Source organism: Labrus mixtus, chromosome 13 (assembly GCF_963584025.1).
Source record: "Labrus mixtus chromosome 13, fLabMix1.1, whole genome shotgun sequence".
NCBI classification, from domain to species: domain Eukaryota; kingdom Metazoa; phylum Chordata; class Actinopteri; order Labriformes; family Labridae; genus Labrus; species Labrus mixtus.
The window spans coordinates 6,251,555-6,267,694 of NC_083624.1; the positions used below are offsets into that span (position 1 = coordinate 6,251,555).

Sequence of the window (16,140 nt, forward strand, 5' to 3'; positions counted from 1 at the left end):
TTTGTCTCTAACTTTCTACATCTCTTTTTGCACCTGAGGTTATTGCACACATATTTTTCACATTATATAATTGCACTGTGAGGTGGTCAACTGTTCATTTAGTCTGTGAGGTGTGGTGTGAAGTACTTCCTTCACATCTTAATGTCCTGTGCTACAAGTCTAACAGTCCCAAATGATTTGAAGTATGATTTAAAATCCAGTCTCCAGCTGCAGCTTTAATAATTTTCAGTCCATCTGCTTCTTTGCAGTAGACATAAATTGCACTTAGACAATCTTTTTATAGTCTAACAACATAATTGGCCTCTTCCCATCATTTTATTGTAGGCACCTGACCAGAGAGCGAACATCACAATGAAACCAAAACTAGTAGATCAAATTTGCGTAGGCTATATATGTTTTGTTGTTTATAGAATAGAATAGAATTACTTTATTGATCCCAAACTGGGAAATTGTGGCGTTACAGCAGCAGGTTGTCCAAACACACAATATGAGCAAAAAACACAATATTAGCAAATTTAAACACAATATAATATTAAATACAAAGTAAATAAGCACTAAAGATATCAAAACTAAGAATGTGAATATATACAACCAGGATTTAACTTAGTATTACTAGTCTTAAATATGAAAGATTAAATGTAAATGTGCAAAAACAGAGTTGTAAATGGACAGTATTGACATAGGGAGCTGTGCAATCAGTGATACTATAAGTTAAAGTGCAGGAGTGTAGACATATTATCAGCAGACTCCATTATTAAGGAGTGTATGAAATGATGGACAATGGGTGCTTTAAAGACAATGCGTTTCACCAGTTTTAGGAAAAAAAAAGTTTTTTCTCTACATAGCTGTGGATCACTTACTGCAGTCTGCCCGTCTTCAATTCAAGCAACCATTCAAGTCCTCTTACTGAGAAAGGAAGGCTGACAGACACAGATACTCTATCAGCAGCACTGCTGTGTTTTTTTCACTCTTGTTCAAGGGTGTAGTCATTTTCTTTTCTCATGGGATAAAGCTCAGCTGAGCCTGAGCCAGCCCAAAGACTGTCTTTGTAGAAAAACAGCTCTTTTTGATGTTATATGAGGACTCCCATTCTCATTTTGAATTTATATCTCAACACACAAAAATATATACAACAAAAAAGCTGATTAAAGTACGGTAAGTTTTGAGCAAGAATTAAAACCTTCCTGCATGTAATTGTCTGCTGCAGCCTTGTGAACGCTTTTTTCACACATCAAAGTACTAGATCACACTTGAACACACTTTTCCTTTCTGGTCAAATTGACCTGTCAGGGGGCAAGAAATGCACAGCCACGATTAACCCCTGACCCACATACTCTTTGTAAAGTGTGCATGTGATCAATGCCTGAATACTACCAATCCCCAGACTTGAAGAATTTATACTTTATTGATCCCGCGAGGGGAAATTCGTTTTTACACTCTGTCTAGTAAACATGCTACACAAACATGAACTGAAATACACACACATGCACAAACAGGATCCTGTGGACATGCACTAATGGAGAGGTCTCAGAGTGAGGGGGCTGCCCTACGGCGGGCGCTCCTGAGCTTGTGGGGGGGTTAGGTGCCTTGCTCAAGGGCACCTCGGCAGTGCTCAGGAGGTGGCCTGGCACCTCTCCAGCTACCAGACCAATTTCCGGACTTGGTCCGTGCCGGGACTTGAACCGGCGACCTTCCGATTCCCAACCCAAGTCCCTACAGACTGAGCTACTGCCGCCCACTGCTGTGTGGTCGTTAGATAAAACAAATTAATCAAGATTATGCGTCACATAAGTTAAAAACTGTCAAAATTAAGGCCTTAACGCTATGTTACACAAAGATAAGGTACTTAGCAGGATCAATGTTAAGGCCTTAATAATGTGGGATCATTCAGGGGTAAATTGCAAATTAAATGGGCAAAAATGAGTTGATAAACAAAAACTTTGCTAGGTCATTAAGTTTTTTGTCTAAGAGCGGTTCCATTTCAGTTTTAAATAAGGGATTGTTCTTCAAGTATCATGTGTCAATTTTACATAACATAATCCCATACTGTGTTTATAGGACAGTGTCAGGTGTGTATAGATGAGGGACTATACTGTGTGTGTGTGTGTGTGTGTGTGTGTGTGTGTGTGTGTGTGTGTGTGTGTGTGTGTGTGTGTGTGTGTGTGTGTGTGCGCGCGTGTGTTTGTGTGTGTGTGTGTGTGTTTGTGTGTGTGTGTGTGTGTGTGTGTGTATGTGTGTGTTGGTTAACAGCAAGGTTGCCCAAAAGAAGTGAAAATGTTTAAAAGTAAGGATTTTTGGTTTTATAGTTGACAGTGTGTTTGCAATTTTAAAGTGTACATGGTATACAAAATATTGTAAACAAACTACAAACTATCTTCCTTTGCTCCCCTTACACACAAACACACAAGACGACTGAATTTATGCAAAACATTACAAATAGCTTCAACAAAAACTGTCTTATTTCCTGCAAACCTCATATTTACATTGAAGCCTCCAGTAACTGCTACTGTTACTTCCGCGCATGCGCACTATGAGCCACAGTCGGGCTACCAAACTGGTCAAACGGCGGGTGTGAAAATGGTAGGTAACCAAAATAAACACAATCCACCGGCATTGTCTTTGGTGCCATTAAAGCTTACCTTCACGTCTATTGTGGCTTTATTAAAGTACATGTTGTGTCGCGGTTTGGGGAAGCCCACACTGGTTAGTTTGTTGTGTTTCGCTGCTCTTCCAGGGAAGGTCAGTTGATATTTTGAGAGCAGCTAGCTTAGCTTCACGTCCCTTTTTGGTAGTCTCTAACTTCGGCTGTGTGCAGGTCAGCAGCTCGATGTCAAAGACACACACACACAGGGGTCGTTTAGGTTAAACCCGAGCACATCCATGCACACACTGGCTGCGTGTTTCAGTCAATCGTTAGTGTCAGTCATACATTCCGGCTAACTTGGCTAATGTTAGCTGATATAAGTTACTAGCTGGTAGTCTGTTGACAATGCTAACCTAACGTTACCCGTGCAGAGTGAGCAGCAAGGGTTGACCTTTGACTTCAACTGGACGCTGTTGACACAAACCAGTAAAGGTTGGTTCAGTCATTGTGAACTCAGTTTTTAGTCTCCAGTTTCAGGAAATACTTCCCTTCAGTCAATGTGATGATCAGCTGTTGTTGTGAGGAGGCTGTGCTTGTTTTTGTTTTTTTATACAGCAACAGGATAAGAAATAAAACTTACTCATCGTGCCAATTAACCGACTTTTACTAACTTAATTATCTTACCATGGAAAATAATAAAGAGCATGTTGTTTTGGTAGGACTCTGAAGCTATCTATTTAAAAGTACACTCAGTTTACTTTTTCTTTAAAATTTTATTTAGAATTTATTACTGTAAATATTATTTATCTTATTTTACCTCATTTTATTTTATCTATTTTATTTTATCTTATTTTATCTTATTTTGGTTGTATTGCACCGTGGGACGGAGACAAACGCAATTTCGATTCCACTGTATGTCTGGCATATTTTGAAATTGACAGTAAAGTTGACTTTGACTTTTCACTTTGACTAGATCAGATCCGGTATTGTCTTGGATGTAGTTTCAGGTTTTAGAATGAACTTCCAAACTCCACTGGATCTGCAGAGTCCCTCTGCACCTTTAAGAAAAAGCTAAAGACCCAGCTCTTGTGTAACCCTCCAGACTTGTTACGCCTCTAGGTCCTGGTGATGGCATCCCATTTCCCTGCTCATGTTACATCTATGACTAGTTATCTGGGTTATTTTTATACAGCAACAGGATTCTATTGCGTTGGAAAGAAATAAACTTACTCATCGTGCCAATTAATCGACTTTTTACTAACTTAATAATTAACTTAATTATCTTACTATGGGAAATATAAAGGGCATGTTGTTTTGGTAGAGCTGATATTGTCTTGGATGTAGTTTCAGGTTTTAGAATGAACTTCCAAACTCCATTGGATCTGCAGAGTCCCTCTGCACCTTTAAGAAAAAGCTAAAGACCCAGCTCTTTCATGAATACCTACTAACTTAATGATGATGGTCTCCATATCATTGATGATGATGATGGTAATGACGATGGTTTTTGTTTGATAAACGACGACTTATAAGATGGTTTCTATACTGATTAGAGCTCTCAAGAACTGCCCTCAATGTTGTGCTTTGCCTCTGGTCACTTCCTGTCAGCACCTGTGTGTCCAATCAGACTCAAAGCTGATCGTTTGCTCTTACTGACATTGTTCCCTTTTTTCTAGATCCTTGCTTGTGTTGTTCTTACTCTCTGATGTACGTCGCTTTGGATAAAAGCGTCTGCTAAGTGAATTGTAGAATGACTTTAAAGCTAACTGTTGTTTGTTACTTGTCAGTCAGTATCATGAAGTAATGTTTCTGTGTTCTCAATTTTCCAGCCAGTGAACTGTGCACCAAATTTATACTGTAATTTCTTACTGAAATAAGAAAACTTATTACCAAAGTTACAATTCTTGCCATTTCATTTCTTATTATATTGACAAGTGTTTCTAGCCAAGGGGGCCTTGTGTAACCCTCCAGACTTGTTGCACCTCTAGGTCCTGGTGATGGCATCCCATTTCCCTGCTCATGTTACATCTATGACTAGTTATCTGAGGGGCCCACTTGGGTACAGCATGTGCTCCGAGAATCCATAACATCCCCCCTTCAGAAAAGACCAATGTCGCTTTGGACAGGACATAATTATCACCACCGCGACGTCTTGGCTCACCCCTTTTTTAAAGAGCGTTTGTCAGCGTGACAGACTAACCCTTTGAAATGTTTGTTTTGGAGTCTTTCCTGTCCTCTTTTTTTGTTGTTGCTGCCTGAATGCCTGTAGATGCGTGTGTGTCACTGTGTGTTTTTGTTTGTGTCTCGCTCTGTGTTTGTGTGTTGTTGTCCGTGTTCCCTGGTCTGATCGCGCCCGTGTCTGACAGCCCCTGTCCTGTTATTACACAGCATAAGCTGAAGTCTTCGCAGAGGGACAAGGTACGGCAGTTCATGTCCTTCACACAGGCTGGGGAGAAGACAGCTGTGTACTGCCTGACGCAGAATGACTGGAAACTAGAAGTTGCTACTGACAACTACTTTCAGAATCCCGATCTCTACTGTAAGGAATCCATGAAAACATCAGTAGACCGGAAACGCTTGGAACAGCTCTACAATCGCTACAAAGGTAAGTACTTTTTATTTACTATATATTAAGTTTGATAGAGTTGTTACAAAATAAGAGCACAGAGTCTTTCTTCAAAATAAGATGCTACTTGTTTGCTAAAGGTGTTAGAATAAACTGTTTTGTTTTGTTTTTTCTCCTTAAAAGATCCTCAGGATGAGAATAAAATCGGTATCGACGGGATCCAGCAGTTTTGTGACGACCTCTTGCTGGATCCGGCCAGCATCACGGTGCTGGTCGTAGCGTGGAAGTTTCGCGCTGCCACTCAGTGCGAGTTCTCCAAGAAGGAGTTTCTCGACGGAATGACGGAGCTAGGGTGAGTGTTGACATCGACCGGGTGTGACAAGTTCCAAAAGTGGGACACAAACAGTGAGCCCGAGGTAACTTTGCATGGCGGTTCTCTTAGTGTAGCTCCGGAGAGGGGAAGGCTTTTCTATATTTAGACTCAGTAAACCACAGCTTGAGGATTCAGTGTCTTTGGGGAATGGCTGGAGGAGCTGCACTGTTTTGACTTTTGAGTTTAACACATCAAAGTTAACCTGATCTGATTTGTCATCAGCCTTCAGACTGTTTTGCTCCAGCTGGTTTCGGGTGTGTGAGTGTGTATTAAATTACTGTTTTTTAATTTCTTCATTTGTCTTATTTATTTTAGGTGTGACAGTCCAGAAAAACTTAAGGCCCTCTTGCCAAGATTAGAGCAGGAACTCAAAGATAGTGGAAAGTTCAAGGACTTCTACCAGTTCACCTTTAACTTTGCTAAAAATCCTGGACAGAAGGGTCTAGGTAAGAAGACCGATAATTACAACTACTTAGTGACTGCTGTCGCTGATTATTGTAACAAACTGTTGGAATGAAGTGTTCTGATTTGTCTTTGTGTTCAGACCTGGAGATGGCTGTAGCCTACTGGAACCTTGTTCTCTCAGGACGGTTTAAGTTCCTCGACCTTTGGAATAGATTTCTTTTGGTGAGTTATTTTTTTTTTCATACTTTGTTTTTATTTTTTTTCAAAGAGTTGCTTCATTCATATGGTTTAACATTTCATTTCAACAAACATGTTTTCAACATAAGATGTAGAAAAGAAGCAGCAACATCTTTAGAAACTGATACACAGACATCAAAACAATGAAATAAGAGAGAGAGAAAATACAGCAAATAAAAATAAATATGAGTGGTGATTTTGGTGAGTTAAAGAATTCCATTTTATGGGTACTGGGCAGCTCAAGAGAGTCCTCGCTGCAGCCGCCCCAGGTTCAACTCCAACCCTTGATGCTTTGCTGCTCGTATTCCCCACTCTCTCTTCAATATATTTTCTTAAAAGCATGAAATAAACTGATGGATGCAATTGTAAAATATGCCATAAATAGTAAATAAGATTTTGACAGTGACTTGTCCACCTAAATTACAAATTATTTTTATGCCAGTTTTACTATTGCAGTGACCTTTAGAGTGTTGTTTTCTGACTATGGGAAATTGGTCCATGCATTTATCAGACAAAGGAGGTAGTTATACGTACATCACTAAGGTGCACAATCAGCAGACTTAAGAAGAAGATAGGCCCGCACACTTGCTCAAATGCCACAAAAAGTTTTAATTGATCACAACGTTTTGACCCAGAGGTCTTCTTCAGGCGTTCAACAATGATCACCTGAAGAAGACCTCTGATCTTAACGTTGTGATCAATCAGCATTTATCTCCATCAGATTCTATAAATGTAATGCCATACTTGCTGGACTTCCCTGAAAAAATCATTAAACAAACTCTAGCTCATCCAAAATGCTGCAGCTAGAGTCCTAACAGGGGCAAAGAAAATAGAAGATATTACACCTATTCTTAAAAATCCTCACTGGCGTTCCAGTCCAGTACAGAGTTGAATTCAAACATTACTTCTGGTCTATGAAGGACTTAACGATATGACACCTCAGTAGATTTCTGACCTGCTCACTGAATACAGCTCAATCAGATTGGGTCAGGTGAAGGTGCATTGAGTCACTATGGTGCTGATCTGTGAAACAAACGGCTGCTGACCTGAGATCTGTGGAAACTTTAAGTTCTTTTAAGAGCGGTTAGTGTGTGTGTGTGTGTGTGTGTGTATGTGTGTGTATGTGTGTGTATGTGTGTGTATGTGTGTGTGTGTGTGTGTGTGTGTGTGTGTGTGTGTGTGTGTGTGTGTGTGTGTGTGTGTGTGTGTGTGTGTGTGTGTGTGTGTGTGTGTGTGTGTGTGTGTGGTTGGTGTACTAATAATAATAACGGTGTACGGTCCCTGTTTGTGCTCTAGTACAGGTGTTCTCAACAGGTGAAGCCTCAGTACCCTCCAACAATTCCTTCATGAAAAATCACCACCCAAATGTCTAATGTGTTTTCAACCAATCAGATTAATTTAATGAAAAACTGTTCAACAAAGAAACAGAAGACAACACACAGGTTAAAAAAGCGCTTCCTGGAATTTTTTGACAGAATTTCTTTTCCAGGCACACATTCACCACCCACTGAAAATGAAAACTTTTGGTTCCCGCCCCACCAATTGAGAACCACTGCTCTAGTGGTATAGGTGTGTGGTTGTATGGGAGGGTGCAGGGTCCTTTTATAAATGTGTTTAGGATTTAATATCTGCTTCTAAACCTATTTGTTCATTTTTTTTAATGATAGGTTTGTTTATTTTGTATCTTCTTTAAAGCACTATCAGTTTATATTTATATGCAACGTCCTGTACAAAACAATGGAGTTGAATTCAGAGCTTGCTGACATTTGCAGTCGACTCATTGCTCGGCCACCAGAAATGTTACTTGCAAAATTGACGAGAACCCCGATTAGCCATGCTTGAAGTGTTCTTGAGAAATGCTCGTCTGATTGCTCTCATATTTGATTCTGCCTCCTCAGCAATAGTCACCAGGTGAACAGCCCTCAAGACAAATGAGTCAAAAGATAACCGATTATTTGACGATCATGATAATATCCGGCTTCAGTTTACTGCGCACAAAAACAATCGAGAGTTCTGCACATTTAGGAATGATGTTTTTAAAATCTCTAAAAAACCTTTGCAGGAACACCATAAACGATCAATCCCAAAGGACACGTGGAACCTATTGTTGGACTTTGGAAACATGATTGCAGACGACATGTCAAACTATGACGAGGAAGGTGAGTTTGGAACGGTAAAAGTTTGTCTCAAGGAAGCATTCACATGAACTCAGGCACTATAATAATAATAATAATAAAGTTTATTTATATAGCGCTTCTCGCAGACAAAGGTCACAAAGTGCTTTACATCAACAAAAAACAACAACAGCATACATACAATGAAAGAAGAAAAAATGAGTACGTCATGGACGACATTATAAAATCCTGCTATAACCAGGAACAATAATTGGCACAATAAAACATAGATGAGTAGGTACACTGGGTGGACGATTACCCATAGGCCTGTCTAAACATTAACGTTTTTAATTGTTTTTTTAAAAGACTCAACAGAGTCAGAAAGACTATTCCCTTTCTGTCAAGAATCTGTAGTTTGTATGGGGACTGGTAAAAGTGTTCTGCCCCTTGTTAATTTGTCTCAGGGCTTGTAAAAGTGTTTCACATATTGTAAATTTGTTTTGTTAAAAAGTAAAAAAAATGTAAATTTGTCACAAATTTTGTAAAAGTGTTTCACACTTTGTAATTTTTTTTTTTTTCACTTTCCAGCCACCGTAGTTCTGCATTTATTAGCCAATGTTAGAAATGAAGGAACATTTGATATTTAGTAAATGTTTTGGTTTGCAATAGAATTTTAAAACACATCTGCACTTTGTGGTGGGGGAATTATTAAGACAATAACATGAAATATAAGACAAAAGATACATTTATGTATATCATTTACTCTCTCTGTCTGACTGAATCCATGGGAATGCAGCCTGAAACAGTGAATATATACTTTCCTTTTTGTAACAGCTGTAACACTAATGACATGTTGTTTCTTCCTCAGGGGCGTGGCCGGTCCTTATAGATGATTTTGTGGAATTTGCTCGACCGATTGTAACAGGATCCAAACGCAAAACTCTCTAAAATCCAAAGCCCGCCTTCTGGAAAGCCAGAACATTGTTTCTTTTACAGTGACTTCATAGTTTTTTTAAGACTTGTACAAAAAAAAGTGAAAACCGTAGATCAAACAGAAGCACTTGAAACTTGTCAGGAAAACCACCTTTCAGGGAGCTGAGTAAAAAAAAAAAAAACTGTGAGAAGAACTGGCCACATGTTTTTTTTTTGTTTTGTTTTTTTCGTCTTTGTGAGACCGAGGGCGTTTGTACGGACATTTGCCAGATTCACCTCTGTCCCTGCGGCGGGACTCTCGGTATCCTGGGACGCCTCGGCTCGGCTCCAGGACGAGCTCTACCTGTCGGGCCCGGTGAGCAGGGATGGACACAGCACTGGGAAAGAGGTTCAACGACTGTGTGTCCTCTGAAAAGGACAAGGAGAGGAGGAAACTGTGTGTTTTTAGGATTCTTCCTAGTCAGCTTTGTTTTGTTTATGAAGCTCTGAGTGACCGTGTCTAACTCTCACTTTGGGACAGAGTGCTCTCTACACCAGCACCAACACAACTGTTGCGGTTTTTACTGAACATACTGTATCTATTGGGACTGTTTACAAAAGACGGCTATATGAAGAATAATATAAATATGTTCCATTTATAAAAATCAAAAGAGGATTCTTTTATGTACAGTAAATGCTACGATCTCTGACGGGGATGCCTCAATATTGTGGGTGATATGCTGTTGGTTTAATTATTAGGTGGATGTGTCGAGTCATGGAGTTGTGAGCTTCTCATTGAAAGCATGTTAAACACATTTTTGCGTCACCTCGGGCTAGTTCCACAAATACATTTTTCACTCAAGTAAAAGGCAGCGCTTTAACTTAAGATAACTGATATTTGTTACTGGAGTTCATATCTCCACTTGATCTCAGATAGGAGAGGGTCATTAATCAACAGGTTAACATATTCAGCCCTGTCCAACACTACCAACATTGTTGCTTTCAAAAGACGATTTCTTTCCCGCTGTTAAGGAAAGAGTTTTGCTTTTTAAAATCCCTCTGAGAGATTAGTAATGCGAAAAGTAATGCTTCAGCAGCATTTAATCAAAGAAGTGACAGAGCCCTTTAGGATCGCTTGGCACATGTCTGTATGTCCAGGCGGTGAAGGACCCTTCGGTTCAGGACACTAAAGACGACGATGTAAGCCTTAAAGAATGAATATCTCTGTTCATCAATATTTATGTTTCTGTTCAAGCCCATCTGTCCAAGTATTACTGACGGTAGTGAACATTTGAATATATTGTTGATACATCATGTAAGTAGCCTAAGTATATTGTTCATTTCAGAAAGATGAATAAAGCATGAGTTTTTTCATAATCAGACATGTACACGTTCTTTGGTTGTTGAAAGTGGACGCGTTTCTTTACACGTAAATAACAGCAAAGCTATTTGTGCATTAAACAACATTGGTTTAGCTTTAAATGAACACTGATCCAAATGTTTTAAATGTTTTATTTGACATCTTTCAGAAATGTCTAAATAGCTGTTTTCACACATGAAAATGTCCCAAAATTTCAGGACAGCCGACCCATGAAATCTTCCTGAGTTGCTAATTTAGATACACCCCTCACAGCCTGAAGATTTTCCTATCAGACGAGGGGGGGCGGCTGGTCTCAGAAGGAAAGTCTTTATCGCTTGTTTTGAGCAAGTCGGACAATGTTTTCTTGTTGTGACAGGATGCAGAAATCCATGATGGCTGACTGAGTCTTTCACTTTTATTTTTATGTTTTGTTTTTTAAACTTTCTTTATTTCTTTTACATATTAACAATATTTCCATTTAGTAATGTCCGTACAGAATGTGTATTTTTTTTTCCCAACAAGAACAAGATAAACACACAAACAAACAATTAGACCCCTCAGCCCCACCCGTACCCCTCCCCTGGCACCCTTAAGAAAAAAAATGAAACAGGGTTGACAATAATAAAAAGTAAGTGAAAAATGGCAGGATTTTTCAGGCTAGGTTCTCAGTCCAGATTAATGATGTGTTTTTTGGTGTGTTTTTTTTTGCTTGTATTTTTTGCCTTCATTGGACAGTCCAGCTAAGGAGAGAGAGAGGGGGGGATGACTCGCAGCAAAGGACCAAAGTCAGACCTGAACCCTGCTGCTGCTGCTGCTGCAATGAAGACTAAAGCCCCTGCCCGCTCGACATAACCACAAGGCCATCTGACACTATAATGACAGTTTTCTGCCTTTATGCTGATGCTATGTGTAATTTCTTATTCACAGTATCAACGAGCGGTCAGAAATGAACTTACTGATGAGCAGAGAAGAGCATGAAGCTGCTTTATTATAAGCATGATGAATCACCCATCACATGATATTCACATCGTCAACCTGGCCCACTTGCTCGGATTGAATTTTCCTCGATCTTTCCTGCTGCTCTCACACATGGCCTCACCTCACCTCCTCCAGACATTTTACAAGGGGACTCACAGGAAAAAGTCAGCGTAGAGATTGCCTTAAAACAAAGGTTTCAGAGAAATGTAAGGAGTTTTGTACCTGTATGAAAAGACAGCATGTAGACTGTTAGTACTGACGATACACGGCAGCAGTGATTAGAATCACTGGGATCTTTTTATCAGACCGCAAAATGATGTAGCAGTGTGTTGTTATGCTGTTATGGGGCAATGTGTTGTCATCACACTGTGATGTTAAAGTGTGTGGTCATCACACTGTGTAATTATAGTGTTGTTACAACATGTCTAAACACTGTTGTTCAAGTGTGTACAATTCAAATTCAAATAACTTTATCCGTTAGGAACTTCATTTGTGTAACAGAGCAACAACAGAAACACACACATACAAGTGGCTCTATTAAAAGCATGATACATAGGTCATAAATAATTGTTATAAGTGGTGTTAAAAATAAATAAGAAATAGATCATTTGTTCATGAGCCTGAGTTCTCACATTGTTTGAGTGTTTTTTTTCACACTGTTGTTGTGTTTAGATGTCATATTATGTTTTCAGCGTATCATGTTGTCACTGTGTGTTTGGTACTAGGGATGTTACACTGTGTTGTCACACTCGTAACAATGTGTTTTCATTTATCACTGAGTTTCAGTGACAGTGTGTCTTTTTTGTTACAGTGTGTTCTAGGTGTGTTATCAACGCTGTTTATTGACATTTTGTTGTGATGATGTGTTGTACCAGTGATGTAACAGTGTGTTGTCAAACTTTGTTGTTCACGCTGTTTCAGAATCAGAATCAGATTTATTGTCCAGGTATGCTTACACACACACACACAAGGAATTTAACTTCAGTGAACTGTGCTCTCTTATGTACAGGTACAACATTAAATATCAACAATAAACATAATAAGAAAAGACTAATATTTACAAGACTAAACATGAAACAGTGCAGTGGTGAATAGTGCAAAAGATGCTGAAGTAACATGATAAGTAAAATGCAGTTATGTGACAGATGGGTCAATTAAACATGTCAATTACAGTATTTACATAAATAAGTGTGTTTATATTATCATTGAAATTAAATAATATATATATACATATATGTATATTCACAGTGACGGTTGGTTCAGAGTCATTTCAGGTCTGACACTGTGACTGTTTCACTGTGTTGTCATACTATACTGTCATTTTTCTCTAAGTTGGAACATTGTGTTGTTTATTTGTGTTACACACTGCGCTCTTACAGTGTATTATTGGCACACTGTTTGTTATTTTGGTGTCATACTGTGATGTCACACAATCTTATTTTAGTCATGACACGTCACACTGCTGTTATAGTGTTTCATTCAAATATCTTGTGACACTGTGTTGATGTGTTGTCTGAGTGTGCGTCACACATTGTTGTTACACAGTTTTGTCACAGTTTTTGTCACACTGTGGTGTTCGAGTGTTATTTGTCACAACATGTTTTGTTGTACTTCATCACACTGTTTTGATACAGTGAATTGTTTCATACTGTTTTCACATTGTTGGGTTGTTGTTTGTTTGTTTCTGGGTTTTTTTTTTAACCTTTTTTCCTTTCTTATAGTTAGGACAGCTGAAGAGAGAAAGAAAATGTGAGGAGGAGAGAGTGGGGGATGACATGCAGAAAAGGGATGAGGTCAAATCCGACCCCATGGCCGTGGATGAGAACAATAGCCTCCATGAATGGAGCTTGTGACATAGTTGCTAGGCTATCCGGCGCCCCCCACATTGTGTTTTAACAATGTGATGTAACAGTTTTGTTACATGTTTATCTGCATTAATATATTTTGTTGGGACACCGTGTTGATGTGCGGTGTTTTCACACTGTATTGTTAACTTACTTTGTTCACACTGTGTTGTTATTTTGTGTTACAGTATTGTCACTCTGGGTTGTCATGATGTTTTGTCACACTTTGTTGGGTTTTGTTAGAGTTCATTGTTACCATGTGTGGTTTTATTGTGTTGTCACATTGTGTTGTTACAGGGTTTTTACAAATTGTTGTCAATGTGTTGTTTCAGATTCAGTTTCAGATTTAGATTTTTTATTTTCCCACAAGGGGAAATTTGCGTTGCAACAGGAGCACACAGAAGACAAGAAACACGAGGACAACATCACCATGAAACATAAACCAAAACTAATTTAAAAAATCAGACAACACAGCAAAATATAAAACCAAATAAAAACAGTGCAATAAAATCAGTCAAGAGCGCGTACCAGAATGGAAATTCAAGTTATTAAAGTGCAAAGTGGAGATGTGCAAATGTGCAATTCAAGTGAAAAAAGAGCAACAAATAGATAATTGTTGTTTAACATATTAGTTGCACTTTGTAAAAATGAGACCTGGAGTCTTTTAGTCTTCCTCACAGGAGCTCTAAAACGACGACCTGAGGGTCAAAGGTCAAACTCACTGTGAAGTGGTTTCTCTGTGCTGTTGCAGTGTCCTGTAAATTGTGTCTTGTCATGCTGTATTGTCATTGTGTAAAAGTGTTGTTACAGTGTGATGTCACACTGTGTTTTTACACACTGTCTGTGTGACATCACGCTTATCATCTGCAGTGTGTATGAACATAGTCATGTTTTTTGCCCCCTGATATTCACCTTCATTTCAGCTTCACCAGCTGTTCAGATTTCTAGCATGGACGTACAGAGTTTTTATCAGGTGAGTGCTCGAAATCTGGGTCAACAAGATCGATAAGAATGGGAAAAAAAAAAAAAAATTTGAGAGTTGGAAACCTAAAACAATGAGCTGAAAGATGCTCAAATACAATCTTTTTTTTTTTTTTTAATACTTTATTGCAGGCTGTTTTACTACATTACAAGTTGTCATATTTCATCACATATTTTGTTCATCCTGGCACATTTTTATATATAATTTTTTAAACATACAAGAATACATACAACATGAAATAAAATAAAAATAAATAAAAATCCAAAGAAAAGGTACGAAGAGAAAAAATATAATTAAATTAAGATTTAGAAAGAAAAAATAATCCTAATAAGAAATTGACTAATAATAAGAAAAATAATAATAATAATAAAATAAAAATAAATAAAATGTGGCAGGGGGAGGGGGGGTGTTCCTTTGTTACTCTCTTAATTTAATTAAGTTAATTTAATTTACATACCTGTTATTATTCCACTTTATCTGTTTCCTTTATCCATTTACTCCAGTAACACATGAATTCATCTTCTCTGCTTCTTAGCCTACATGTAATTCTTTCCATTTCTTTAATATCTTCCACTATTAACTTCCATGCATTAATAGACTAGAAATACAATCTTGAGCTAAACAGGTCCATAGATCGGTGATCAGCACCTTATAACATTTACATTCTTATATAATCCATTCCTTTCTTTAAAAATATTCATAAAAGGTCCATTTTAATACATTCAAAGCATCTGTTATTGAGAATACAAAAAGGGAATTCATGGTGTGATATTCATGAGTATTCAATTTTCATTTTGCAAAAAAGAGCCATAAGAATCATCAGTAGAAGTCGGTATAGAGATCCATCAAACCCGCTATTCATTCAGTTAAATTGTTGAAATTTCATGAATTAGTTGATTACAGTGTTCTGCAAATGATGTTTAAAGCTAATCAGAAAACATTGCCAAAAAACATCCAAAACAGATTTGTAAAAAGGGAAAGCCGTTATAATTTAAAAGGAACAGAGATCTTTAATAAACTGAGATTCAGAACCAAATTGAGGGAACATTGTTTTACTGTAAAAGGAATCGGTTTATGGAACAATCTCAACAGAGAAACTAAAGAATCAAAATCAAACATGATATTTAAAAGAAAAATTAAAGCCAGTTTTTTTAATAATTATGAGGAAATATTTCAATGAGATGTATTGTTTGTGATGCTGTAACAACAATGTACTGTGATATGCTTTGTACGGTGTAAAATAAATTATTAAGGAGGACCTACGATGGGGCTGCCAGTGGCTGTGTTTGCCTGCAGCCAATTTATTTTTATTTTTATTGTTTTTTGAATTGTTTTAATTAATGCTTCGTGAAAGAGGAGCAGATTTTATAAGATTAGTCTTCTTTCTGCTCCTTTTCATTCAAAATGTGACGTTTTATGTTTGTTTGTTTTTCTTAACTTTATTGTTTGTTTGAATGAAATAAAATTTACAAATAAAATAAATTAATTAATTAAAATAAATTAGTATGTTTTCATTAGTGTACAAAGAAACAATATTAAGAATTGTAATGTTTTTTCAGATGGAGTCTTTTAAGTTATTATTTGATGTAAACTGCAACCTCACCACTAGGTGTCACTAAATCCTGCAGTAAAATGAATTCTCTCTTCATAATAATGTTATTTCCTGGCAGTGTGGAGTTGTTATAAAATACTTTAAGCACAGTGTTATTGTGGAGGACTTTGGACACTCTTAAATTCTTGTTCCAAGCTTTGCTAGAAACAAACAAGGTGGAGAAAACTTTATTTTAG

General features: G+C 37.8%; 1 protein-coding gene across 4 annotated transcripts; it reads left to right on the forward strand.

The window, feature by feature from the left end:
- The first annotated feature begins 2,529 nt into the window (after positions 1–2,529).
- dcun1d2a (DCN1, defective in cullin neddylation 1, domain containing 2a) lies at positions 2,530–10,568 on the forward strand. Of its 4 annotated transcripts, none has more exons than XM_061053367.1 (7): positions 2,530–2,580; positions 4,970–5,186; positions 5,331–5,499; positions 5,836–5,966; positions 6,065–6,147; positions 8,225–8,321; positions 9,145–10,568. In XM_061053367.1, exons 1-7 carry the CDS (start codon positions 2,578–2,580, stop codon positions 9,222–9,224), a joined length of 780 nt encoding a protein of 259 aa, XP_060909350.1. In that variant the 5' UTR covers positions 2,530–2,577; the 3' UTR covers positions 9,225–10,568. The 4 variants fall into 4 exon arrangements, with proteins under 4 accessions (XP_060909350.1, XP_060909351.1, XP_060909349.1 ...); XM_061053368.1 differs by lacking the exon at positions 2,530–2,580 and adding an exon at positions 2,713–3,076; XM_061053369.1 differs by lacking the exon at positions 2,530–2,580 and adding an exon at positions 4,772–4,791.
- The last annotated feature ends 5,572 nt before the right edge of the window (positions 10,569–16,140 follow it).

Bases quoted from the DNA above. Each gene is read 5' to 3' on its own strand.
- dcun1d2a (XM_061053366.1), top strand. From the start codon at position 4,841: ATGCCTGTAGATGCGTGTGTGTCACTGTGTGTTTTTGTTTGTGTCTCG. The intron at 6,148-8,224 runs GTGAGTTATTTT...AAACCTTTGCAG, and splicing joins TTTGGAATAGATTTCTTTTG to GAACACCATAAACGATCAAT. The intron at 8,322-9,144 runs GTGAGTTTGGAA...TTTCTTCCTCAG, and splicing joins GTCAAACTATGACGAGGAAG to GGGCGTGGCCGGTCCTTATA.